Source organism: Pelophylax lessonae (assembly GCF_965119305.1).
Source record: "Pelophylax lessonae genome assembly, chromosome: 3".
NCBI lineage: Eukaryota > Metazoa > Chordata > Amphibia > Anura > Ranidae > Pelophylax > Pelophylax lessonae.
The window spans coordinates 336318195-336344570 of record NC_138770.1 but is presented as its reverse complement, the minus strand read 5'-3'; the positions used below and the strand labels follow the sequence as shown (position 1 = coordinate 336344570).

Below are 26376 nucleotides of genomic sequence, written 5' to 3'. Positions count from 1 at the left end.
AAAGAGAAGAAGAGAAAGAGACGCAAACTGGACAGAAAAGAGGAGGTAGGGAGGGGGAGTGTACCCCAGAAGCGCCCAGGTGTCAGACCACAATCCTTGGATGTACATTTATAGTTCCAAAAAATCTGTGGTTGACAAATTGGTTTAGCCAAGGCTGCCAGGTAAACAAAAATGTATCATGTGTTGCTGTCAACTTCTCAGTAATAAGTGTATCCTGAACCATCTTTTAACTGCCTCAAAGCTAAGCATTGGAGTTTTCCACTCTCTCAAAATCTGTTTTATTACTATTCAGATGTGGGTAATAAGTGGACGTTCACATTGGGACACGTGGTCTTATGCAGGAGTGCTTCCCAAGGGTTTTTGTGGAGCTTAACATGTAGAATTGCATTGACTCTAGAGCAATTTTCATTGGGGCACAATCTATATGCTAATTATAAGTTGCACCTAAATGGAAGGGGGGTCTGATGTGCTAGGGAAGAAGTTTATGGGAAAATTGGAGGACTATTTAAGCTAGGGTTGAAGGGAAAGGGAGAGTTTGAATATAAGAAAACAGATAAGTCAGAGAGACAGTATGACTCGAGTCATTTTGATATATCCAACTTTTTGGTCAAAGGTTTGAGGAAAACAATCTTTTATTGTGAGAGGCCAGTTTGGGCTGTATTTCATTGCTTTCATGGACATTTAAAAATATTTTCATTTGAGGTGAGATTTGTGCCTGGAATCCTTACCTTTGAGTCAATTACCCCAGCAACACTTCTAAACTCTTAATTTCTTAATTCTTACAATAACATTTACCACTAAAGTGTGTCAAGAGAAGAATAAGGCTCAGCTCACACTGGGGCGACTTGTCAGGCGACTTATTCGCCTGACAAGTTGCGCTCTATTTAGCGCAATTGAACCTTTCTAATCAGAGTAACTCAAGTCGCACTGACTTAGAAAAAGATTCCTGCACTATTTGGGGGCGACTTCGGAGCAGCTTGCATTGACTTCTATTAAAGAAGTAGTTTGCAAACCGCGCTGAAGTCGCGCTGTACAGGGCGGCTTCAGAGCTGGGCGACTTTGAAGAAGCCCCAGTGTGAACTGTATGTAAATTTATTTTTTAAAAGTGTATATTTTATTGCTCCCTCTTGTAACTCTTTTTATAAAATTGCGAGTTTCAGGACCATTTTTGAAGAATGTATAAAGCCTGATGAAGGGACCTAAATTATTCTAAAAGCTTGCATCTTTAATAACATTAGTGAGCCAATAAAAGGATATTGAATCCAAACTTTTTGCAGTATGTGATGGTTGACATGGTACAACATGTACAAAATTCATCAATGAATTAAAGTGTTCACCAAGTGTTCACCAATGCCAGAGGTCTGCCAAGCAAAATCGGAGAGTTGGAAACATTAATGATTAAAGGGACTAAGGACTAAGGAACATACAGATTGCTCGGGTAAGCAACACTCAGAGTGTGGGGTCAGATGTAAGCAATTTAAAGAGTGGGGAGGTCAGGAGTAAGTAATGCTAAAAGTGCAGGGGTCAGGAGTACATAACACACAGAGTGCATGATTCATGTGTAAGTAGTACAAATAGTGCAGGAGTCAGGAGTAAGTAATGGACAGAGTGGAAGGGTAAGGAGCAAGGAACACACAGGGTGCAGGAGTCAGGAGTAAGTAACACAAAAAGTGTGGGGTTCTGGTGTAAGTATTGCAACGAGTGCAGGAGTCAGGAGCTAGTAACGCAAAGAGTGCAGGAGTCAGGCATAAGTAATACACAGTGCAGAAGTAAGAGGTTATTAATACACAGAGTGCAGAGTTTAGGAGTAAACAATACAAATCATGCAGGCGTTATGATGAGTAAGTAATACAAAGAGTGCAGATGTCAGGAGTAAGTAATGCAAAGAATGCAGGTGTCAAACGTAAATAACACACAGATTGCAGAGGTCAAGAGTAAGTAATGCTAGAAGGTAGTGTAGTTGGTATTTAAATATTTGGTACATAATAGTAAATCATAGCAAAAATTGCTTAAATTTTTTCTGCCATTTTTGCTTCAGGGACAAGTTCTTAGAGTTTGCAGTACCAATCAATTTTCAGCTTTTCTGTTTAGTTAGTTCTTCTTAGGAAAGTGAAGACAACTTGTGCTGGTCCTCATTTTTCCACCTGAACTTTAACTTTTAACTATTATTATTATTATTATACAGGATTTATATAGCGCCAACAGTTTGCGCAGCGCTTTACAACATGAGGGCAGACAGTACAGTTACAATACAATCCAATACAGGAGGAATCAGAAGGACCTGCTCGTTACAATCTAGAAAACAACACTATAAAAACAAAAAGGCTATAAATTGAATGGTTGCTACTGACAACTCCAGGAGTCAATCTCTTCCGTTAAAAGGTGTCTCTGCTTTTGAGAGCCAGGTTGGACTGTAAAGAAAGAAGCCAGATCTGTGCTTACACTAGCTACTGGAGAAGTGGCAGGATGCAATGATTCAAATACCCCTTTTGCAGCACACTGAAGTCTACATTCTTGGTCATCCTATTTATTAGTACAAGCACCGAGAACGTGTACACCGTCATTAATTCCCAGAACATAAGCATCCCTAGCAAGCTCGCAGAGCAGAAGTCCAACCCCCACTGCACAGGCACTGCATCACCTGGTGCAGAGGGAAACTGTTACCAATTGGACTTGCTTGTGAATACTTGAGTTGTGAACTTGTTTTCCAATTCCAAAAGACAGAAAAGGAAAGCCCATCTGACTCCTAACCAAGTTCAGCAGTGCCGTATTAAGGCTATACAGTGCAGATCAAACCATCAGACTTCCCTTCCAGGGATTTTTACTGAGGATGCTCGATTTCTGGGGACAGTCCCTCTTTTGAGTATTCCTGGTAAATGGGGATGCATAGTATTTTTTTTAGAAAGCAGTCAGGGGGAGATCTAAATTGGTATATTTCAAATATAAAGTGTGCTGGGGAGGGTCTTCATTTTATAGAGGATTTTACTGACAAGACAGTGCAGCTTCCACATATATTTGCAAATATTGCATGTCTAAAACTAAAAATGTTTTAATGCACTGTGTTTTAACAATGTAATATCTCCTTTTTTTTTTGCTGGCAAGCTGATAAGTGTGCCCAGAAATGCATTTTGTTTTGTTTGCTTTGGGCAAAGCTCTTGCACATACACCTTACCCTAAAAGCTAGTTATACGCTGTGTTTCCATTTTTGTGTACCTTGTATAGTAGGACTGAGGTGAAGGAATTAACCAGATACTTTCTAACTAGAATAGTGGTATGGGAAAGAAGGCAGCCTTGGCTTGTGCCATTGTTAATATGAAAGGGATTTACCAAGGGGCCATTCAGATGTATTCTAGCTTTTGGATGATTGTGGGAAAACATATTTTGTCACAAAGAGCAGACATGATAACATTGTTATGGTGAGCAGATTGTAGAAAGGTACATTCAATACAATAAAATTCCTTATTTAGTTATTTAAACAATTTATTAATACTTTTTGTAATGCTTTTTTTCTTGTAAGTCTGGTGGGTACTGACAGGCAACACTGATGGGTACTGAAGGGCAGCACTGATGGGGCTGAGCTGATAATTAGGGCACTGATTATCAGTGCAGATGTCCCCAATGAGGAATGCCATTTATCAGCTCTCCTCTTCTCACGTGCTGTCATTGTGAGGAGAGGAATGCCAATAACCAGCATTTCCTATTTACACTGTGATCAGCTATACAACATCATAGGCTCTTTACCGTGCTTAGTGATGCACTGTGTCCCCTGGGGGGACACACTAGTGGCCCATTCTGAAGGACATCATATGACGTTCAGTCAGAACAGTAAAGCCACCGCCTGGCCATCAATCTGATATAGGCTGGGCAGGGAGATGTTAAATAGGGTACTGAGAGCCCAGCTTTACGTATAGTGTGGGGTTTGGCTCTTCTATACACTTCCATATTGGACATTCTAAGCTATCTGACAAAAGATCAAAGCCTAGGAAGTGCATTATTGGTAGTTGGTTGCTATGCAGGAAAATGACCACAATAGTTCACCGTTTATATGACTTGTGAACAGGTTTGGTTCACCCCATACCCATGTTCAATCTGAACCCCAACCACAACCCTATCCAGGACACTGCAGTTGTGCTAAAATCAGAAAGCTCACTCCTCATTTACCTTTCTCAATATCTGCAGCCACAGCACACAGGGACCACTTCACATCACAGGGTTAGTGTTGGGCAATAGTATTGTACCGTCTGAAGCTCATGCTGTGTAACATCCTTTTTTTTTCTCTCTTCCTTCTGCATCACCAGTCACATTCATCTTCCTTTTAAAAGCAAGTATGAATCTGATTGGTGGTTGTAAAAATATCTTAGTACTGTCATTTTTCTTTCATCAGGCTTACTTACTGTATATGAAAGACAGTATCACTGCAAATGTGATTTATTGCGAGGGCTCCATATGTATTTTTTCCCTTTTCTAAAGCTCTTCAATGAATCAATTCACTTTATGAAGTCAATACTACATTATGCCCTTTATATTACATATAGTTACATAGCTGGTACAGTTGAAGAAAAGACACCAGTCCATCCAGTTCAACCTGTGTGAGTGTGTGTATGTGTTTATGACTCTACTCATATACCTGCATTTTTTGTTCAATTAGATGTCCATCTAAAAGTTTTATTGAAATGATCAACTCATCCTGCTGACACCATCGATTATGGAGGGGAATTCCACTTCCTTACAGCTCTAACAGTATAAAAAACCTATGCAGTCTAGGGTTAAACCATATATTGTCAAGTTTCATTGAATTTTCAAACTGTCTTCTTGAGTGACCTGAGCATGAATAGTTTCCTCCCTATTCTGGAATAAGCATTTAGATAGTTGTATACTGCTATCATATCTCCTCTTAAGCATCTCTTCTCCAGGGAGAACACGTTTAATATTTGTAGCCATTCCTCCTACCTGAGATTCTCAAGCCCCCCTATGAGCTTTGTTGCCCTTCTCTGGACTCTCTCCAGTTCCAGCACATCCTTCCTGAGGACTGAATGGCATACTCAAGATGTGGCTGAACCAGAGTTTTGTAGAGTGGTAGAATTATAGTTTTTATCTCTTGGGTTGGTAACCTTTTTAATGCATGCTAATAGTCTGCTGGCCCTGCTTGCTGCAGCCTGGCATTGCATGCTATTGCTAGGCCTGTCATCTAGTAGGACCCCCAGCTCTTCTTCCACCCTCTATTCCCCCAGAGGTTCTCCCCCTAGCATATAACTTCCATTCATATTTTGGGCCTCCAAGTGCATTACTTTACATTTTCCTATATTGAACCTCATTTGCCAAGTAGTTGCCTACCCCTCTATTTTATTTTATTGAGGTCCTCTTGTAAAGTTGCTATGTCCTGTTCTGATGTTATTGCCCTGTATAGCTTTGTATTGTCAGCAAACAAAGAATGAACTATTTATCCCAAGCTTTTCCATCTAGAGCACAATTTGGTGTTTTAACTTATTCTTAATTAAAAAGCATTCCTAATGAGCTTACACATTTTATTTAAAAAAAACAAAAAAAAACAAACAAACATGTTATTCTTACCTGCTCTGTGCAATGGTTTTACACAGAGCAGCCCCGATTCTCCTCTTTTCACATACCCTTCCTGCGCTCTGGGCTCCCCCCCCCCCACTGTCGAGTGCCCCGATAGCAAGCCACTTACTATGGCACTGGAGCATGTACGCTTCTGAGCTGCCTCTGTGTGTTTAGGGGATGAAAAGCAGAGGGAACCAATGACTCCCACTGCTGTGTCTCAGCCAATGAATAGGCAGAGACCAGGAGAGCACATTGCTGTATAGCTATCAGGTTCAGGCAAGTATTGAGGGGGGGGGTCTGGGGGGAAGCTGCATGCACATGCAAAAGGTTTTTTAGCTTCATGTATTGAATGCATGAAAGTTAAATGCCTTCTGCCTTTAGAACCACTTCAATGTTCTAATATTTTCAATTTATTACATAGTTAGTCAGGTTAAAAAAGTCCATCTAGTTCAACCAATAACCAATTTTTGCTTACACATATTTATTGTTTTGGACAATATGAGTTTCACATATATTTGACATGTCATTTGTATATTTTGAGAGATAGGTTTTTATTTAAAGCACACATATTAGTTTCATCACATATTTATTGATTAGATCAAAAGGGTTTCTGTTCCCTTGTACGATTTGATCACTGAATCACTTGTATGTTTTGAGTATCCTTTTCACACGAACCTCTTAAAAAGGTTCACAAAACTCAGCTTACACTTACTAGTTCAAGCTAATCTCAGGACACATCTACTTTTCAGTATGTGCTTCTTTTCTTTGCATTTAGGTAGGAAAATTTTTTGCTTCAGGCTTGCTAAAGATTCCTTACCACAAAACTCCCCTTGGGCAGCAAAGAGACATGCTTTATTGCAAGCAATTAACCTATTTTATTTCCCTGCACAAGTTTTAGACCCTTTTATTAACAGGTTCAATACACTTGTTACTTTTTATAGATCACATTAAGTAAAGGTTAGATAAAATGCAACCACAGTTAACATATTTCATCCAGAATCTTGTCTCAGCCTGAAGTGCAGTTGTCAGACAAAGTCAAAGGCTGCATATGCGGACGCACAATGGATAATAGGTGTCACAAAAAGAGCTGTGCTGCACATAACCTTAACAGACCTACCTACGTAGAGTACCATTACATGCACTTTCACATGACTATTTTCAACTTGCAGTCAAATAAATATCAGCTATTATTCAAGCTAACAATAAAAAGATGGATTGCCTGGCAATTTCTAATTTTGAATTAATTAGGAAAAAAACATTTCCCACAGTGTTGGATGCACCTATTATATGGAAATGTAATGCTGGTCCTAGAATTTTGTTCCTAAGATGGATACAAACGTCTTTTTATGTGCTCTGTTTCATAATAGATGTTGCTGTACTATACATAAAATATATGCCTAAAGAAGACAAATGGAGGGCAGTGCACTAGTCAAGAGTATTGCTTATGGTCTCCCCGTTGTTGCTGCTGTTTTCATGATTACTAACATACCATGCCCTGTTCTGCTCAGTGTTTCTGTATGGCAGCCATCTTTAAGTCTAACATGGACAACAGGCAGTACAGTAAACCCCCGCAACATCACGGTTCAGTTTTTGCGGTCCCGGTATATTGCGTTTTTTTTTGTAATGTTATTTTACTATATAAATCATTAAAGATGAAATATTTTTGTGTTTTCCATAGCTCTTGCTATGTCTCTCAGTATCTTTTATGTGTTTAAATTAGTTTCTATTGTTTTAAAAGTGTGTTTAAAGACCTTAAAATGCTTTTACACGTACAGTGACAGTAAAAAAAACATGCCTACAATGCATTTTAATAGGGTTTTTCTATTTCGCGGATTTTCACTTTTCGTCTCTGGGTCCGGAACGTAACCCAAGCAATGGGGGGGGTTTACTGTATACAATAAGATGAACAAGCAAATGCATGTAATCCTGTCACTTTATTCAAAGGCACAGTGAGAAATATTTCCCTTTTTTAAGCTATCTGAATATTAGTGTAAGCCAGAACTGATGCTTAGCTAATGTGATGAATGGTACTGGAAGGCAGAACTGAGGTTTACTCAAAGTGTTGAACATTACTGGAAGACAAAACTGAGGCCTACCCAATGTGCTGAACATTACTGGAAGGCAGAACTTATACTTATTCAATGATCAAGTGAAAACCACATGCTATTTAGTTATTCTCCAGATTTATTTTTACACTTTCAAAATGCACTTACCTTCTTTTTCAGCAGAAAATACAATATACAATAAATAAAAGGCTGTGTTAATTCTGGAAAACAAATTGGGGGCCATTTGAAGTACTGTGTACTGCGGAACTGTAACAGTTAGGAAATGGCCCACTACAATATCAATTACAAAATCACATTTGCTTGGTTACTATGGGCTATTACCTTATGGATATTATAGCATATGCTTATTATTATTCTTCATGTTGTCATAGTAAAGACATCCTAGACAGCACTTTGTACAAGCCCTAATGTTAATTTCATAGGTTCAAAAAATGCCAATTAATGCATGTAACACTGCTTTTTTCAAATGTGTCATTACAAATTTACAGTGCTCCCTTTCCTGTGAGTCTATAGTAGGGAATTGTGTAATTACTAAGAGGCAAACTCATAAAACAAATTTCTCAAACCCACTTGTTGATCGTCCAACTGTAAATATACAGCATTACTTTGACGTTAAATACCAGGATTATGGCAACAGCCAGCTGCCATTACCCTGGTATCTTTTTTTTTTTTTGTTAGGCAGCCGGCTTTCAGATAAAAGTGATCCTGGGAGCTGTTTTCGGGTTTACCAGAGCCATCAGTAAACCCGGAAGTGATCCAGTCCTGTAGATGGCTGGGCAAGAAGTCAAATGAGGGCAAGATGGCCCTCACTTGGCTCTTTGCCCCTGGAGGACCAGAGAAACCTCTGACTTCTCTTCCATTTCTCGGACAGACAGACAGGATTTTTTCTTAACCACTACCCATCCGCGCTACAGCCTATATACAGCTGCAGCACGGACTCGAATTTTCGGGAGGCCGTTTTTAAACGGCCTCCCAGTGACACGCCCCCAGCGCGCTCCCGCGAGCGCGCTGCGGGGAAAATCTGTGTCGGCCGTGTCCCTTGGACACGGCCGATCACAGATCGTGGTGAATGGCCAATCACAGCGGCCATTCACCACGTGATCTGGCCGTCCAATGAGCGATGATCTCATATGTAAACATATGAGATCATCTCTCATCGCCGGCGCTCCTTCCTCACACGGAGCCTGCAGTGTGAGGAAGGAGGGGGAGCCTCACAGCGCCGGGGACACAGGAGAATGTAATCAGGGCACCAATCACCAGTGCCCTGATTACAAGAGGTAAAAACACACACACAGTGCCCCCCCATCAGTGCCCACAGTGCCCGCCATCAGTGCCCCCCATCAATGCCCACAATCAGTGCCCATAGTGCTGCTAGTCAGTGCCCATCAGTGCCTGCTCATCTAGGCACTGATGAGCACTGACTGGCAGCACTATGGGCACTGAGTGTGGGCACTGATGGTGCTGCCCATCAGTGCCGCTCATCAGTGCCACCCATCAGTGTCCAGTGCCATCTGCCAGTGCCCATCAGTGCCGCCTATCAGTGCCCATCAGTGCCGCCCGTCAGTGCCGCCTCTCAGTGCCCAGCAGTGCCACCTGTCAGTGCCCAGCAGTGCCACCTCTCAGTGCCCAGCAGTGCCGCCTATCAGTGCCCAGCAGTGCCGCCTATCAGTGCTCATCAGTGCCGACTCTCAGTGCCGCCTATCAGTGCCGCCTATCAGTGCTCATCAGTGCGGCATATTAGTACCTCCTCATCAGTGCCCATAAGTGCCACCTCATCAGTGCCCATAAGTGCCACCTCATCAGTGCCCATCAGTGCAGCCTATCAGTGCCCATCAGTGCCGCCTCATCAGCGCACATCAGTGAAGGAGAAAAATTTATTATCAAAATTTACTCGCAGAAAATAAGAAAAACTTTTTTTTTTTTTTTTAAATTTTTGTCTTTATTCTTTTTTTTTGTAAAAAATAAAAAACCCAGAGATGATTAAATACCACCAAAAGAAAGCTCTATTTGTGTGAAAAAAATGATAAAAATTTCAAATGGGTACAGTGTAGCATGACCGCGCAATTGTCATTCAAAGTGTGACAGCGCTGAAAGCTGAAAATTGGCCTGGATGGGAAGGGTGTTTAAGTGCACAGAAGGCAAGTAGTTAAAGTCAAAATGTCAATTTTCAAAAATGTTTTTTTTTCTTTTGCTTTTAAGGGTAAATGAGAGATCTGGGGTCTTTTTGACCCCCAGTTCTCTCACAAAAGGGGGACCTGTAATGCTTATTGCAATTACAAGGGATGTTTAACTTTGTTGTAATAGGAACAAAAGTGCTAAAAAAAATGTAAAAATAAATAAAGGGACAGTGTAAAAATATAAAATAAAAAGTAAACAAAATAATACAAAAAAAATAAAAAACATTTAAAGCGGAGTTCCGGGCACAGATCTCATTTTTTGCTGAACATACCCCCGGGACAGTCAGGGCTAGCACATTCCACAATGGCTAGCCTCTGATCTGTTCCGGTTCGCACTTACCTGCAAGAAGAAATACTTACTTTGAAAATTTCTTCCACAGCGTTTCCATCTCTCTTGTGGGCAGCTGAAGCCGGCGCGGTCCTCTTCGGTGTCTTCTTCCGCATCTTCTTCTCCCAGAATGCGCCGCACCGGCCCCTCTCGTCACTTCCGGTGCGGCGCTGCATTCCTAAACAGCTTCTGGGCATGCCCAGAAGCTGTTTAGCAGGGGAATGCGGCGTCGCCCGGAAGTGACATGCGGGGCCGGTGCCGTCGCATTGATTCCTGGGAGCGATGACGTTCAGCTCCCAGGAATCATCGCGAGGCAGGAAGTGACGGGGTGAGCCGCGGCGCTGGAGGAGGAAGTACCCTGAGGTGAGTATTTACGATCTTCGATTACAAGGTGAGTGTACAAAAAAAAAATAAATAACTATCCAATTCCTTTTCAGGTTATGTGTAGCTAGCGGAGGGGCACAAAAAAAAAATACCGATTTTGTGCCCGGAACTCCGCTTTAAAGTGTCCCATCCCTGTTCAAACCACACATGTAAGGTATCCTCATGATCTTTAGAGTGAGTGCAAGAATTCTAGCACTAGACCTCCTCTGTAACTCTAAACAGGTAACCTGTAAAAAAATGTATGTACCGTAGTTTGTTGCCATTCCACAAGCGTGCACAATTATAAAGCATGACATATTAGGTATCTATTTACTCGGCTCAACATCAACTTTCACATTAAACAAAAACTTTACTGTTTTTTTTTTTTTATTCATTAAAGTGACATTTTTCCCAAAAAAATGTGTTTGAAAGACCGCAGCGTAACTATAGTGTGACATAAAATATTGCAAAAAACACCTTTTTATTCTCTAGGGTCTCTGCTAAAACAAAATATATAATGTTTGGGGGTTCTAAATTATTTTCTAACAGAAAATACAGATTTTTACTTGTGAACAACAAATGTCAGAAAATGACCTGGTCTTAACCAGTTCCCTACTTTCAGCGTCTTACAAACGTCTATAAAACCCCCTCCTCTGTACACAGGGCATCTCCTGTATACCCTGCAGATTCTCACCTTCCCCTGCTCTCCTGTGCACAGCCCTGTAAGTCAGAAGCCTTCCTCATTGAATGATCACTCTGACAGCCAATCACAGTGAACATTCAGTGTAACATTTTAAACCAAAACAAAAGTAATACAGTAGCTACTGTATCTTATCTCCTCCATTCCCTGTCAGACAGATCTGTGAGTGAGAGAGCTTCAGCTGACAGAAGAATGTTTATTGTGTGTACAGTGAGTTAGTAATTCTTAAATAACTTGGACATGCTCTTATTTTAGTATTTAACCCATTCATTTCAACCCGTAGAAGCACTATTTAACAATTTAATCTCTTGTTTCATGTTTCTATTTTAAATTATTTGCAGGAAAAAATATTATAAAGCACATATATAAAATGTTACCTTTAAGGATTTACTGTTAAAAATATGTGGTTTAGTGTATATTTGTTTTATTTTAAATCAGTAAGAATATTAAATTACTGATGCATTATGAGAAAAATTAAATGTATGCAAAAAACAAAAAAAAAAAACTTTCTATTTCTTTTGTAAATAACTTTAACATGCTTTTTACCAAAAATGTAACTTTAATGTTGCAGTAAATATAACAAGCAGCAAAATGGTGTTCAAAATATTAATAATCAAATTTGAAAAAAATACATTTTGTTTCAGATTTTTATTCTTGTTTACCTAAAATGTAAATAAATTAAATGTGAATGTGAAACACATTTTTTTGGTATGAGCATTTGTTTACCATATTAAGTGTAAACGTGATTAACACGGTTTATAACAATTACAGTTTTAATTTATTGTCATACTGATTATATGCTGTAAAACATTGTTATTGCAGTTTTAGGGTATCCTATAGGTCAGATGTCTCAATAATATTTTGAATACTCAAATGATTATATTTGACAATTTTTGGAAAGGATTTCCATATGAGCCACATTATTTGTTGTCTCAGGATGGTGACTTGAATGACTTGAACCGTAAAGACATGGTTTATGTCTAAGATTTTATCTGATAACTGGTGAACAATGAAAACATATATTTGATGTTTCAACATGCTCTTATAATTTTAGTTGAACATTTGGACTTTGAATTGCTAGTTGAATATAGGCAGAATCAAGGGTGTTGCTGGAATTGTGAAAGACCTTGGGCACTCTGTAGAGAGTAGTGAGGCAAAATGTGGGTGTGGCCACATTGCGTTAATAGCAAAAAAGACTTACAGGGACACAATTAAATAAAAATAAACCTACACAGTCTTTGTAACCAAAAATGTACTTTAATTACTGTGGCATAACCAAAATTCTCACAGACGTCTTAAACCTTAGCACAGTTCTTCTTTTTTCAAAAAAGTTAAACTCTTTTATAACATATGACTTTCAGCACAAAGCCTATACAGTATTAAAGAAGAACTTTAATAAAATAGTTTGGAAGTATTGGGATAATCGGCAGTATAGTCAAGTGTATCTAATGTGCAATATACTGCAACATGAAGAGTGCTTGGGCAAAGAAAGTGTAATGTACACATGGCAAGGTACAGGAATATGTAATGTATATATTGCAAGGGTCACCCGTATGTAATGTACAGGAGTGTGCAACACACAGTGTACATGGGTCAGAAGAGTGTAATGCACAGAGCACAGGGCTCAGGAGTTTGTGTGCTACATACTATTCACTTCTGCGCTCTGTTTTACAATGCGCAGGAATCAGGAATATGTAACACACTAACCAGTGCAGTATACAGGAGTATATTAGGAGTACATTATGTACAGAATTAGAAAACATGCTTTTGAACACACAGAACATTATTTTGGGGCTTAGAAAGAATGGAGTTTTTGTATTAATCTGTATGAAACCAAATTTCACAAAATATATTAGCCAAATGCTATTTAAACTAGACCCCACCCCCCCTCCCAAACTTTATGTAATAAATTAAAATAAAGCAATTAGGAATTATAACCCTAGTGAACGAGAACTACTTTATCTGATTCTTGCCTTGCAAAAGTGTTTTTTTGGGAGCATTCTTAGACACTAAAGACAAACAATAGAACACTCATTTGCACCAACTTAAAGTAGAGTTTATATTTAGGGTATAAATAGTAGTAATGCACTCACATTTGAAAATGATTATAATAACTACATTACATGCTCCTGACCTTGAAAATGGGATGCTGGAATACCTTCTACAAACAGCCAGTGCAGAGCTGATGATGGGGTATAATCGTGAAATGTGTCCCTAGAAACTAAAGATCCAGCAAACTTCTGACAGAGGGAGGGTGCAGCAAAAGAAAGCAAAGGATACAGGCCTGTGTGCAGCCTGGGATACCACAGCTCTGTGTGCAGGAAAAGTACTTAGACTCCCAGCATCGGATAATCTCCTATATCCATTTTATTGTGGTCATGTGTACAGTACATGACAGGTTGCATATTCTGAAGTGGGACATCCTGATTTATGTGCTGTTCATATGGAGGAACCGTTCCCGGACTGCCAGCATCAGATAACTGTTATATCTATTTTTTGAGATCGGGAGTATGTAACATATGCTGTACATTACATATTCCTTACCACTGCACTTTAAATGTTGTGCAGTATTTTGGTATATTCCTGACTGCTATACCCTGTATATTATGCCATAATACAATTTAGAGTGGTCAATTGTATGCAATATACAGCCCTGCTTACCAAGTGAGTACTCTCCCAGCACCTATTCAGCCACCCCTAAAGCAAAAATTTCCCCCACCCAAGCACTCACAGTGCACACATTCCCCAAAACAAAATCTCCCTCAAACAAAAATCTCCCACAAAACTCTGCTTCCTTCCCCCACAAACCCCCCCCCCCCCCGAAAAAATCCCCCTCTCATTCATAGCCACTTGCAAAAAGTTTCCCTTAAGTCAAGTTCTCACCCACAGAAAATATCCCCTCAGCACACATATATCCACTCACTCCCCTGAAAAATCCCCTCTTTGAAGCAAAAAAATATCTGCAGCACAGATCCCTCTTCCTCCACCCCAAGCCCAATCCCTCATTGCCTCTTGCACACATTGCCCACTCCCTTTCTAACACTTCCTAAAATGTACTGACTAGAACACAGAAAGAGTGGTTCCCAGAAGACTGAGGGGACATCCTTGCAGGGTTTCTCATGTCTGTGTCATGTAATACATCAGAGCTGTGGAGGAGTCTTCCCTCCACTCTGCACTGCTGCTATATTTTGAGTCTGACAGGTGGTAGGTGCAGAAACTAGGTAGCCACAGCTCCAAGATCTGATGTACCCAGCACTAGTGGTGCCCATGTACACTGCATACAACAGGTCTCTTGAATTGTCCATTCTGGGTATCCTCTGTTCATCCAAAATAATCAAAGCTGAGATTTTGCCTTAAAAGATCTAAATGTCCCAAAAACGATTTTTTTTATCTGCGGTGGTACAAAAACTGGTGCAAAAAAACAGAAAAACCATTAAGTGTTCAAAAAAACGATCACGTGAAACACACACACACACAAAAAAAGTGTACTTAAGGCTATGCTTTGTCCACTCATCGAAGTGGACTAATTTATCAATAAAGCTAACCAGCAAAATAATTTGCTCCTTCTTAGCAAACCCTAGTCAGCATGAACTGGTTCTGTTCACTTCAAATCCTGACTCACATGAAACAATTAGTTTAGTTCTACTTGTGATTTTACAGGCAATTCAGACCCTTCATAATACGTCTTTGTTAAAGTAGAAAAGCTTTTAAAGAAATTGTGAATTTAATAAAAAAAATTATTAAATTCATTTTGCATACAACTAACAGAAGTACCTGAAGTCGTGCTATGAGTGAGCCTCTAGTCTTCCTCTGCACAACAGCCTTTAGATTGAAAGGGAGAACACTAGGAGTCCATTAGACTCTTCTGCATGCACATGTGCTGACAGGGAGCATGCAGAAGGAAAAGTGAGCAGAGTTGACACTGTATTAGTTTGTTTCTGGTTATTTATTATTCAGTTAGCAAGCTATGGGCAGACAGGTGGCACCACCATATTTATTAAGTTCAACTGAGATAGCTTAGTCACCTTTCAGGCTGCTCTGTTTTTCAGAGATGAATGGCAAAAGTCATTGAGCTGAAATATTAACTTTTTAGCAGATATGCGTATTGCAACTATGTATTTATCTTGTTGCATGAGATGCATCTCTATATAATCTCCACATATGCCCTCTCCTTATTCAGTTTATTTTAATGCCATTGTGTTACTGCATGTACACTTTAACGTTTTTTTCCCTACTGCAGTGTACCAGAATATTATGAATATGGCCTTGGGACAAAGGAAGAAAATTACAACAATTATGGTAAGGCCAACATTTTTTAACACCTTTTTCAGAATAATTTAAATGATTCACATACCTTGGAAAATAAATTTAATATTTTTGTAAATAAATACATTTTCACAAAAGTTCTTGAATATAAACTAAAAAGTATATCCTCCTGAAACCTAGAGCCATGGAAACGTTAGTGGTTCTTGCTTGTTCAAAACAAGAGGTAGATCACAGGGTTATTCACCTTTATTTAGTATAAATGATGTTACTGAAATTTAGTAAGGTGTCATTTGAAATAATGTGTTGGCTTGCCTGTTGATAGGTGTATTGGGCTGTTCTTGTTAATGTTGCATAAAAAGAATAAACTAAACTTTATAAAAATATTTTTTTTTTCTTTAAAAGTAAAAACAAACTTAAAAGGGAAACTTTGAGATGTATACAGGGATCATAGTCTGCCTGTTGAGTAGTTCAGTTTTTTTTTCTTTTTATCCAGACATTTCTGTAGTGTACAGGTTTACCCCACTTCCCACTGTGTCTATAATTTGGTGATCATGGAATGCACCACCTAGGTGATTCTGAAACACCTTGCTTACTGCCTTTCACAAAAAAAGTGTGATGAAATATAATGAAAGGTTTTTTTTTACAGCCACCAATCTGATTGAAACCTATGCTGAAAATTGGAATGTGATTGGTGACACAGGAGGTTTATAAATAGGATATATAGCATAGGTATCGGAGAGTAAATTCCCACTAACCTCCTTTTAATACTCTATAGAATATAGGTAAAAAGAACATAATTTGAACTACAGAAAAAATGTCTTTATATCATGTTGTGTAAACATTTGAAGTATAGCATTCTATCATAATTAGAAATAATAAGATATACTACACATTTAAAACTGAACTACAGGAAAATACAAAAAAGATAATTTAATGTAGTTATGTATTAATACAAATTGCATAAATGTAACATTAAACAAGCCTAAATATTTAAATCAATCTGGATTTCCCCTAATCCCCATGCAGAGCAGCACTCACTCAAAGGGGAGAAGAAAATATTAACATTTCTGTTTCTCCTTCATTGCCTAGTAAGAGGATTGTAGGAAGGTTGGTTAAAATGTACAGCTTATTAGCAGCATAGAGATGTCTATCTGGCTATCTTGTCAGGCAAGAGTGTCTGTATCGCAGACAGGGCTGCTGTTAGAAGACACAGAGCCCCGTACAGCCTACCTAACAACCCCCCATCCCTCCCCCTCCCAAAATTCCTGCTAAATCACATTACATTAATAACCTTCAAGAAAGTCCATTGAAGGTGGTTGATTGAAAGTGTAGAATCCCCACTTTGGCACTTTTTATTTATACTCTCACGAGTTAATATCAGAATGGGTTTGATGATACTAATGCTGGATGGACATGTCCTTTGGAAGTGTATGGTGAATCTCCCATAGCAAGGCTGTGTTCCATTGAAGGATAACAGTAGGATTCCAAATGATGGTTTAATCTACATTCGATTGTTAGATCTCTCTATAACTTGAAGGTCTACATCATCTGGAAGGCAGACTTGCCTCACCACTGTGGTGTTGTGTGTGTTCCTATTGTTTTTGCACACAGAAGCTGGTAAGGGGATTCTACACTAACACTCAACCACCTTTAATGGACTTTCATAAATGCTATTAATTTGTACTAAACTACGCGCTGCATATCAACTTTTCCATTGTGTGATCATTTGAAATCAACAAATTTGTGCTAGCTGCTGATTTATTTATTGTTTTATGGTCTGAGCACATATGTTTTACATTATTTTAGGGGTGTACACATGCTGTGGGTGCAATACCTTTCTTTGAAGCAAGAATGATGCCCCCTGTCAAACACTACCCATTTAAGAGAATGGTTCTGCTCTGCACAAACATGGCAACTGTGTACAATGCAGGTGGTTGTGGTGTACTAGTGTGGGGTTGAAAGGAATTAAAGTTAGTGGTGAGGAGGTGATACAACGCCTACTCACTGCCTGTCAACTGCTCTCTGAAGAGCAAGACACATTTGGGTCTCTCTTCAGAGAGCAAATCGATTGTGAACAAACCCTTTTGTTTTTTTTACAATATTTTATTTTATTTATTCTTGCATATATTTCTTTTATGTAGGGGTTAAACAGATCCCTATTGTCTCACTGCAAAAGAAAGAGGGTGAGGACATGGATTCTTCAATCCCTCTCTCCGCAGCCTCAACTGCATTGGAGAGTAAATCAACATGAAGTACTCTGTATAGAGGTTTCTTGTTTATGCACAAACTGAAGCATAGTAAACAAAGTTTACTATGCTTCAGTTATGAATGAACACATAGTTAATATGGAATATTTATAACCTCCTCCCCCCTTCTGCACCTGAACCCAATCCTCCTGTGTGCCTTCAGCAGCTGAATACAATCCTCCTGTGTGCCTTCAGCAGCTGAATACAATCCCCCTGTGTGCCTTCAGCAGCTGAATACAATCCTCCTGTGTGCCTTCAGCAGCTGAATACAATCCCCCTGTGTGCCTTCAGCAGCTGAATACAATCCTCCTGTGTGCCTTCAGCAGCTGAATACAATCCTCCTGTGTGCCTTCAGCAGCTGAATACAATCCTCCTGTGTGCCTTCAGCAGCTGAATACAATCCTCCTGTGTGCCTTCAGCAGCTGAATACAATCCTCCTGTGTGCCTTCAGCAGCTGAATACAATCCTCCTGTGTGCCTTCAGTAGCTGACAGCCGGTGAGAGGTAGAGGAGGAAAAGCTGGCAGCACCATTAGGGGGGGGGGGGGGGTATACAGGGGTATTAATTTCAGCAATAGGGCAGTACCGCTGGTTTACAGGAGGGTCGACTGTACTGCCAGTGGCCCTAATCGCAGGATTAGCATAACAAAATTACTAATTCTTTGGCAGCAAAATCATTTCATGTATACTTATTTCAGAGATGTAATTAGCTAGTGCCTGGATTTTAGATTTAAATATACCTAGTGACAACTGAGACATCCACTGAGGCCTAAGATAGGTTTGCTTTAGCTAACATTTTCCCAGACCTCTCCCATGCCTTAGCATGGTCCATCTCTGAGATAGTAATGGTTCTTCAGTAGACTTTGTTGCAATAATCTCTGGTAATCCTCAGATATCTGAGCAGCCATAGAATTGCAATGATAATAGAAAGCTGTGTCTGTTTACATTAATCTATGCTCCACTGGTGTAGATGTATAAATAAAGGATACTATTATAGGCACAAGAAAGCTGCAAAATTGCTTTATCATTTCCTATCAGTTTCCATAAATTACTGCTAAACTGATTGAATATCACTAGGAAAATATGGCATGGAATCGCTGCCCAACTCGTAGTGTAAAATCATCTTTGATAAACATCTTTCACCATTGGTTGAGCCTCAGAAATGAAATAAAGCAAATTGTAGAAAACATAGTAGTGTTGCAATGATTAATCTTCATATCAGAGAGTAATCTTGCAAATGTCAGATATTTGCAGATGTTTTTCCCCTTTCTCCCTTGAAGGATGTCACTATAAATTAATATCAGCTTATGGCATGAAATAGGACTGGTAAATGAAAAATTCAAATGGTGAAATGAAACAGGACTTTTTACTGGCAATACAGAATACCTTTTTATTTCACATCATTTTAATTCTTCAGCTAGCTTTCTGTTACATTCTTCACACTCTGACTATGGTAAGTACATTTATTTTGTAATTCCACTGGTTTGGGAAATTAAGTGATTGCTGGAATGGGTTTTGTAAAGCTTAGTACAATCAGTTGAAGTTGTCCAATGTTAAAGTAAACTTCAAACAAGATTGAGGATTTAAGATGCATATAGTGAGTACAGTTTACCTGCTCTGTAGGTCAGTTTTTCATCTAGGCCTTGTTGTAGTGCAGTACTCCATTAAAACCCCTTTTCTCAGTAATCCAGTGATGTAAGAACTAGGGATGATCGAACGGTTCGGGTCGACCATCGGTTCGACCCCAACATTGGCTGTTCGAGGTTCGGCCGAATTCCGAACTTTTTGCTGAAAAAGTTCGGAATTCGGCAACCAGAACCGACCAAAATGCAATGGGACAGGAAATGGGCTTTAAAAGCCCGTGATTGGACCAGAACCATCAGTAAAAGCCTATTGAGGGGGCAGGAGAATGCTAGGAATGTGATTGGAGTGACTAGGGGGTCCAGAGGCCAATCATTAGTGAATACGCCCCCCAGTATATAAGATAGCCCTGCCAAATTCCTAGCATTGTAATACAGGGACGTGGAAGAGAGTGGAAGCAGTTCTGCTACTTCTGCTTCAAAATGTCATTTAGCAATTATTAGTGTGAGGAAAGGGATATCTAGTGTAGTTAGGGTACTATTTTCCACTATAGTTAGATTTAATAATCTAGTTTCTGTAGGGAAAGTGTTAAGTGTAAGGGGACCGTAGTGTAGTGTAGGGTTAACTGACTCTGACAGCTATGGCAGGGTGACAAAACCCTTCCATGTCAGGGTGACCGCTATAGAGAAAAGATCGTTTCTCTTAGGTCATTTATAGAACAGCGATATGGCTTCGCTCCTGTCACCCTGCTTTTTGCTGCAGGCGTTTATAGGGCTTTTTTGGGGACATGTTTGGAGTCAGGCATGACATCTGAACTTCTGTGTAGGGGTATATATACACACACACATGTATGTATATATACACATACACATATATAGGTGTGAAAGTAGCAGAACACTATGCTTGCGCTAATGAAATAATTAACAGGCATATGTCTCCGCTCCTATCACACCTATGTGTGTATGTGTATAAATACATATAAGTGTGTGTGTGTATATATACCCCTATACAGAAGTTCAGATGTTTTGGCTGCCTCCAAAGACCCCCAAAAAATGCCCAAAAAAACGCCTGCTGCAAAAACACACCTGGGCGTTTTTGTAGCTGGCGTTTTTTTGGGCATTTTTTGGGGGTCCTTGGAGGCAGACAAAACATCTGAACTTCTGTATAGGGGTATATATACACACACACTTATATGTATTTATACACATACACACATATAGGTGTGATAGGAGCGGAGACATATGCCTGTTAATTATTTCATTAGCGCAAGCATAGTGTTCTGCTACTTTCACACCTATATATGTGTATGTGTATATATACATACATGTGTGTGTGTGTATATATACCCATACACAGAAGTTCTGATGTTATGCCTGCCTCCAAAGACGCCCAAAAAATGCCCAAAAAAACACCAGCTGCAAAAAAAAAACGCCCAGGTGTGTTTTTGCAGCAGGCGTTTTTTTTTGGGCATTTTCTTGGGGTCTTTGGAGGCAGGCAAAACATCTGAACTTCTGTATAGGGGTATATATACACACACACACACTTATATGTATTTATACACATACACACATATAGGTGTTATAGCAGAGGAGCCATATGGGTGTTAATTATTTCATTAGCGCAAGCATAGTGTTCTGCTACTTTCACACCTATATAAGTGTATATGTATGTATACATACATGTGTGTGTGTGTGTGTATATACCCCTACACAGAAGTTCAGATGTCATGCCTGCTTCCAAAGACGCCCAAAGAATGCCCAAAAAAACGCCAGCTACAAAAACGCCCAGGTGTGTTTTTGCAGCAGGCGTTTTTTTGGGCATTTTTTTGGGGTCTTTGGAGGCAGGCAAAACATCTGAACTTCTGTATAGGGGTATATATACACACACGCTTATATGTATTTATACACATACACACATATAGGTGTTATAGCAGAGAAGCCATATGGGTGTTAATTATTTCATTAGCGCAAGCATAGTGTTCTGCTACTTTCACACCTATATATGTGTATGTGTATATATACATACGTGTGTGTGTGTGTGTGTGTGTGTGTGTATATATATATATACCCCTACACAGAAGTTCTGATGTTTTGCCTGCCTCCAAAGACCCCCAAAAAATGCCCAAAAAAAACGCTTGCTACAAAACCGGCAAGGTGTGAAAATAGCGGAGCCATATCCCTGTTCTATATTAATTCTAATACGAACAATCTTTTTTTTTCTGGTTCTGGACATACTACAGAGCTGAAACTTCACAGGTACACTTTTTAGACCACCCAGACACTAAATCCAAAGAAATCTCATTTTTTTTTCAATAATTTTTTCAATAATTGTCACTCTATCAAAAATGACAATTTTTAAGAACTTTTTTTATGTGGTTAATAGTCCCTGGGGCATGACCCAGAATCCTAGGCACTTTTTTGTTTTTTCGGGGGGTTTTAGGGCTTCAAAATTGTGTTTTTTGATTCCAGAAGTTCGGGTCCCATTGATTTCAATGGGGTTCTGGAATCCGAACCGAACTTTCAGGAAATTCGGGTGTTCTGGTCGAACCGAACTTTTCAAAAGTTCGATCATCCCTAGTAAGAACAAAAGCTTGTGGTAAATAAGAGAAATGACTTAACACATGCACAGTCTACCCTAATACTTTTGGTCAGGGTATTTTCACAAGCTTTCAAACTTGTCATCATGTTTTTTGGACAACCAAAATCTGCCTTTACACATTTATGACACCATGACACAATTGGAGAGATTTTCCTTCACATACCGTCTAAAGACACATCAGGATATGAGAAGAGATCTCGTCAACATATATAAAAATTGATAAAAATTTAAGTTTCTATGTTTGGACCAGCTACTACTTCTTTTTTCACTAATGTTTTATATTGTACTAATGTGTTATGTTTTAAGACATTACATCCATCCATCATATATATACAGTTTATAAGATAGATAGATAGATAGATAGATAGATAGATAGATAGATAGATAGATAGATAGATAGATAGATAGATAGATAGATAGATAGATAGATAGATAGATAGATAGATAGATAGATAGATAGATAGATAGATAGATAGATAGATAGATAGATAGATAGATAGATAGATAGATAGATAGATAGATAGATATCCCAGAATGGGAGCCACACATTGTACTGAGCAAAATTAGCAGCGACTGGGTGGACTCCAATCACCACCCAACATTCAAGTGAAAATCAGAGAAGAATTGGGAGCATGATGCAATAATGTACAATTTTATTACAAAAATATCCTTATGCTAATGTACACACTGATTTTTGTTAATTTTGTTGCATAAGGATACAGTATTTTTGGATGGAAGCTCTCCATCATCATTGCATTGCAACTCTGTCTCTCTCTGATTGTGATATATATATATATATATATATATATATATTTCTCTTACGTCCTCCGACAGTCGCCGCCCCTTCATATTCGTCACAATAGGGTTATTGACCTTTTCTCCGTAGGAGTGGCTAGACAACAGAATATGTTAATATCAAAGCTTTTAGCATACCCCACCCCCAGGGGGTGGTCCCCTAAGTCAATACCCTCCTGCTTCCTGCATTCCTACCTCAGTTTCATTTGTCTAGCTCAGGAGTAGGTTAGACGTTTCCTGTGCTGGGGCTTTTCAGTCTCAGCTTCTTTTCTCTTTTTGATTTTATTTGGAGTTTTTTTCTCTTTCTTTACTTAGCTGTTTATTTTCAGCTCTAGTTAGGTCTTCTGATGAAGATGATCATGCGGTGCTGGGTCTCGGGCTGGCCTCCCTGGTTATCCGGGGTTCAGGGCCAGTGGCTTCCCAGCCTGCCATCGAGCGTTCAGCTAGGTTTCCCTGGCAAATATGAACGACCCATCCCTGTCCGCTGCGGGGATGCTGCGGTGAGGTGGCTACCTCACTGGACGCCATGCGGTTTCGCACCGCAATTCCACTGCATCCTGGCTGCGACTCTCCCTGTCCTTAGTGCAGCGGTTTGATCGCTTGTGCAGGCTCCCCACGCCATCCGGATGGTAAGTGTATTTCTGTGTGGGGACCTGTCTGTCTTGGGTGTCAGTCTGGGACTGTGGGACCCTGCATGTCTGTGCATAATGTTGAGCTCCCTGTCAGTATAGCTGCTCTCTGTGGGCTGCAAGGGGGGGGCTCTCCTGCTCTGCTCTGTGTAACAGGCTGTGTGACATGCTGTGTGCTGTGAAGGACATGATTGTGAGACATGTTGTGGGCATACTGTGCGGCGACCGCTGCTGCGGTCCGCCATTTTTTTGTGACAGTTTTGTGGTGGCCGATCCTGTGTGGTGAGAGCGCCGTTTTGGCGGCGATCGCGGGGGCCACATGTCAGTGTTTCTGCCTCTACAGCCTCGGCCGGCGGCCATGTTTGTGTAGCCTTACATGGGCTTTATGGGGGCGGTCAGTCTCGCATCACTTCCTTTTGCTCTGAGGACAGCGATCGATGAAGCAGCAGCCTGTGTGACCTCTCCAGGTTTTACCTTCCATTCCTGTATTCCTTGCCTTTGTATTCCTAGCCCGGTGGGTCAGTGTGTTTTGTGAGTGCGGTGGGCTGCGATCGCCGCGACCTTAAAGGGGCAGTACTCCTTTTTTTCCTAATTACTGGGGCATGGATTCTCAGGAAAGCAAGTTTCCTCCCTCCTTGGTAGGGGGCCAGGGGGCTGCTGCTGCTTCCCCCGAGGGGGCTGATCTGGCTACTATTGTGGCTAACCTTGCTGCTCAGGTGCAGATGCTGGTGGCTGATCGATCCACAAAAAGGCCCAGGGTGTCCATTTCCTCTGATTCAGAGGGCGATGGGGATGCTATGGCTGGAGTGCCCTTCTCAGGGTCTCGTTCTTCTCTAGACCTTGCGGGGTCTGAAGAAGAGGCTGAGGTGGAAGGGGTTGATAATTCTCCCCCTGGCTCGTCTGAAGAGCTTGCACTCATGGATGAGTTGGTTGCTTCTATCAAACAAATGCTGCATTTGGAGGATGAACCATGTCCTCCTGCTTTGATGTCCTCTTATGGGACGCAGAGAAAACGTAAAACGTTGCAGGTTTTTCCTTGCTCTACGGAATTTCAGCTCGCTGTTGAGGAGCAATGGCGCAACATAAAGAAGCCTTTTGCTGTGCCGAGTAGGTTCAAGCTGCGTTATCCTTTTACACCAGCTACTGATGAGCGTTGGTGTGTGCCGCCTCAGGTGGATCACGCGGTGGCGATTTTGAATAAATCCACTGCGATTCCTGCTGAGGATACCCCGGTGTTCCGGGACCCTATGGACAGGAGATTGGAGTCTCTGGCCCGTCACTCTTATACGGTTGCGGGCTCTATGCTGAAGCCTATTTTTGCTTCCATTATGGCAGCCCAGGCTATTGCCGATTGGACGCAGGTGCTCAGGCGCACTCTGGTGGCTGACTCTGCTTCGCCGTCGACATTGGCTATGGTGGATCAGATTCATCAGGGTGTCATGTATTTGTGTGATGCGGACCTAGATATGGTCCCTTTGGCTGCGCGTCTGCAGAGTGTGGCGGTGTTGAACCGTCGCCTGATCTGGCTGAAATGTTGGTCTGTTGACCAATCTTCTCGCAAGACTTTGGCTAATTTGCCTTACGCGGGTTCTCGCCTTTTTGGCGAATCCTTGGATACTCTGATCAAGGGTGTTTCTGGGGGTAAGAGTACTCTTTTGCCCCAGACTCACAAGTCTAAGTTTGTTCGCGGTAAGAAGAATGCTTCGTTTAGACCCTCTCAGGGGTCCTTTCATGCCTTTCGGTCGCACTATAAGGGTAAGCCCTTCAAGGGACAAGGCTCCCAGAAAAAGCCGTGGGCAGGTAACCAGAAGTCCGGCCAGTCCGGGTCCGCTGCCCATAACAATGCGGCCTGAAGGGGCACCCTCACCCAGTTCTGGGGTGGGGGGACGTTTGCTCCGTTTTCTTCAACCCTGGCTGGCCCGCGTTCGGGACAGGTGGGTTCAGGAAATCGTTCGATCTGGATACAAGATTGAGTTTCTCTCTCGGCCGGCGGGCAGATTTTTTCCCTCAAATCTTCAGCTATCTCCGGAGCGCTCAGGGAGTGGTGATTCCGGTGCCTCATCGGGACAGATTTCGGGGATTCTATTCAAATCTGTTCACTGTGCCCAGAAAGGAGGGCAAGGTACGTCCGATTCTGGACTTGAAAGCTCTGAACCGCTTTGTGCGGGTTCGCAAGTTCTGCATGGAATCTCTGCGCTTGGTGGTGGCTGCCCTGGTTCCGGGGGAATTCATGGCCTCCATCGACTTGAAGGATGCGTACCTTCACATCCCCATTTTCGAGGGTCACCAGCAGTACCTTCGATTCGCCATTGCGGAGGATCACTACCAATTCGTGGCGTTGCCCTTTGGTCTCGCCTCGGCTCTGCGGGTTTTCACCAAGGTGCTTGCGCCGGTTCTGGCTTTGTTGAGAGCCCAGGGCATCTCGATCCTGGGGTATCTGGACGACATTCTGGTTCGGTGAACGACCTGTCCGTCACGATGCAGACTCTGCAAGAGTTCGGTTGGACGATAAATTTTCCAAAGTCGACGCTGTGTCCGTCGGATCGTCTTCCTTACCTGGGAATGATCCTGGACTCTGTTCAGGCGAAGGTCTTCCTGCCGGAAGACAAGCTCCGGAAGCTTCAAGAAGAAGTCGGGTCCCTCAGGGACGTTCAGTGCTCGTCCCTCCGGACGTGCATGAGGTGTCTGGGACTGATGGTCTCGGCTTTTGAGGCGATACCCTTTGCCCAGTTTCACACACGGGTCTCCAAAGGGAGATTCTAGCCAGGTGGGACGGACAACCGCAATCTCTGGATCTCCAGATTTCGTTGAGTCATCGCACCAGAAGGGACCTTCTGTGGTGGCTCCAGTCCCCGGCGGTGTCGGGGGGCAAGTCCTTTCGTCCTTTGTCATGGACGGTGATCACCACGGATGCCAGCCTGTCGGGCTGGGGTGGTGTTCTGGGCGTTCTGTCTGCCCAGGGAACTTGGTCGGAGGAGGAGTCCTCCCTTCCGATCAACATTCTGGAATTGCGAGCAATAAATCTCTGCCTTCGGCGTTGGTCGGACAGGCTGCAGGGCCGTCCGGT

The 26376-nt window shown here is 41.2% G+C and overlaps 1 protein-coding gene across 3 annotated transcripts in view; it reads left to right on the top strand.

Annotated features, from left to right (window-relative positions):
- KHDRBS2 (KH RNA binding domain containing, signal transduction associated 2) overlaps nt 1–26376 on the top strand; it is a 362102-nt gene that overhangs the window by 323737 nt on the left and 11989 nt on the right. For all 3 annotated transcript variants that reach the window (XR_014225082.1, XR_014225083.1, XM_082252045.1), the window contains one exon: nt 15437–15495. Coding sequence is in view for 1 of the 3 variants with exons in the window: in XM_082252045.1 (XP_082108171.1) it covers nt 15437–15495 (59 nt within the window). In the remaining 2 variants the exon portion in view is untranslated. The remainder of the gene's footprint in view (nt 1–15436; nt 15496–26376) is intronic.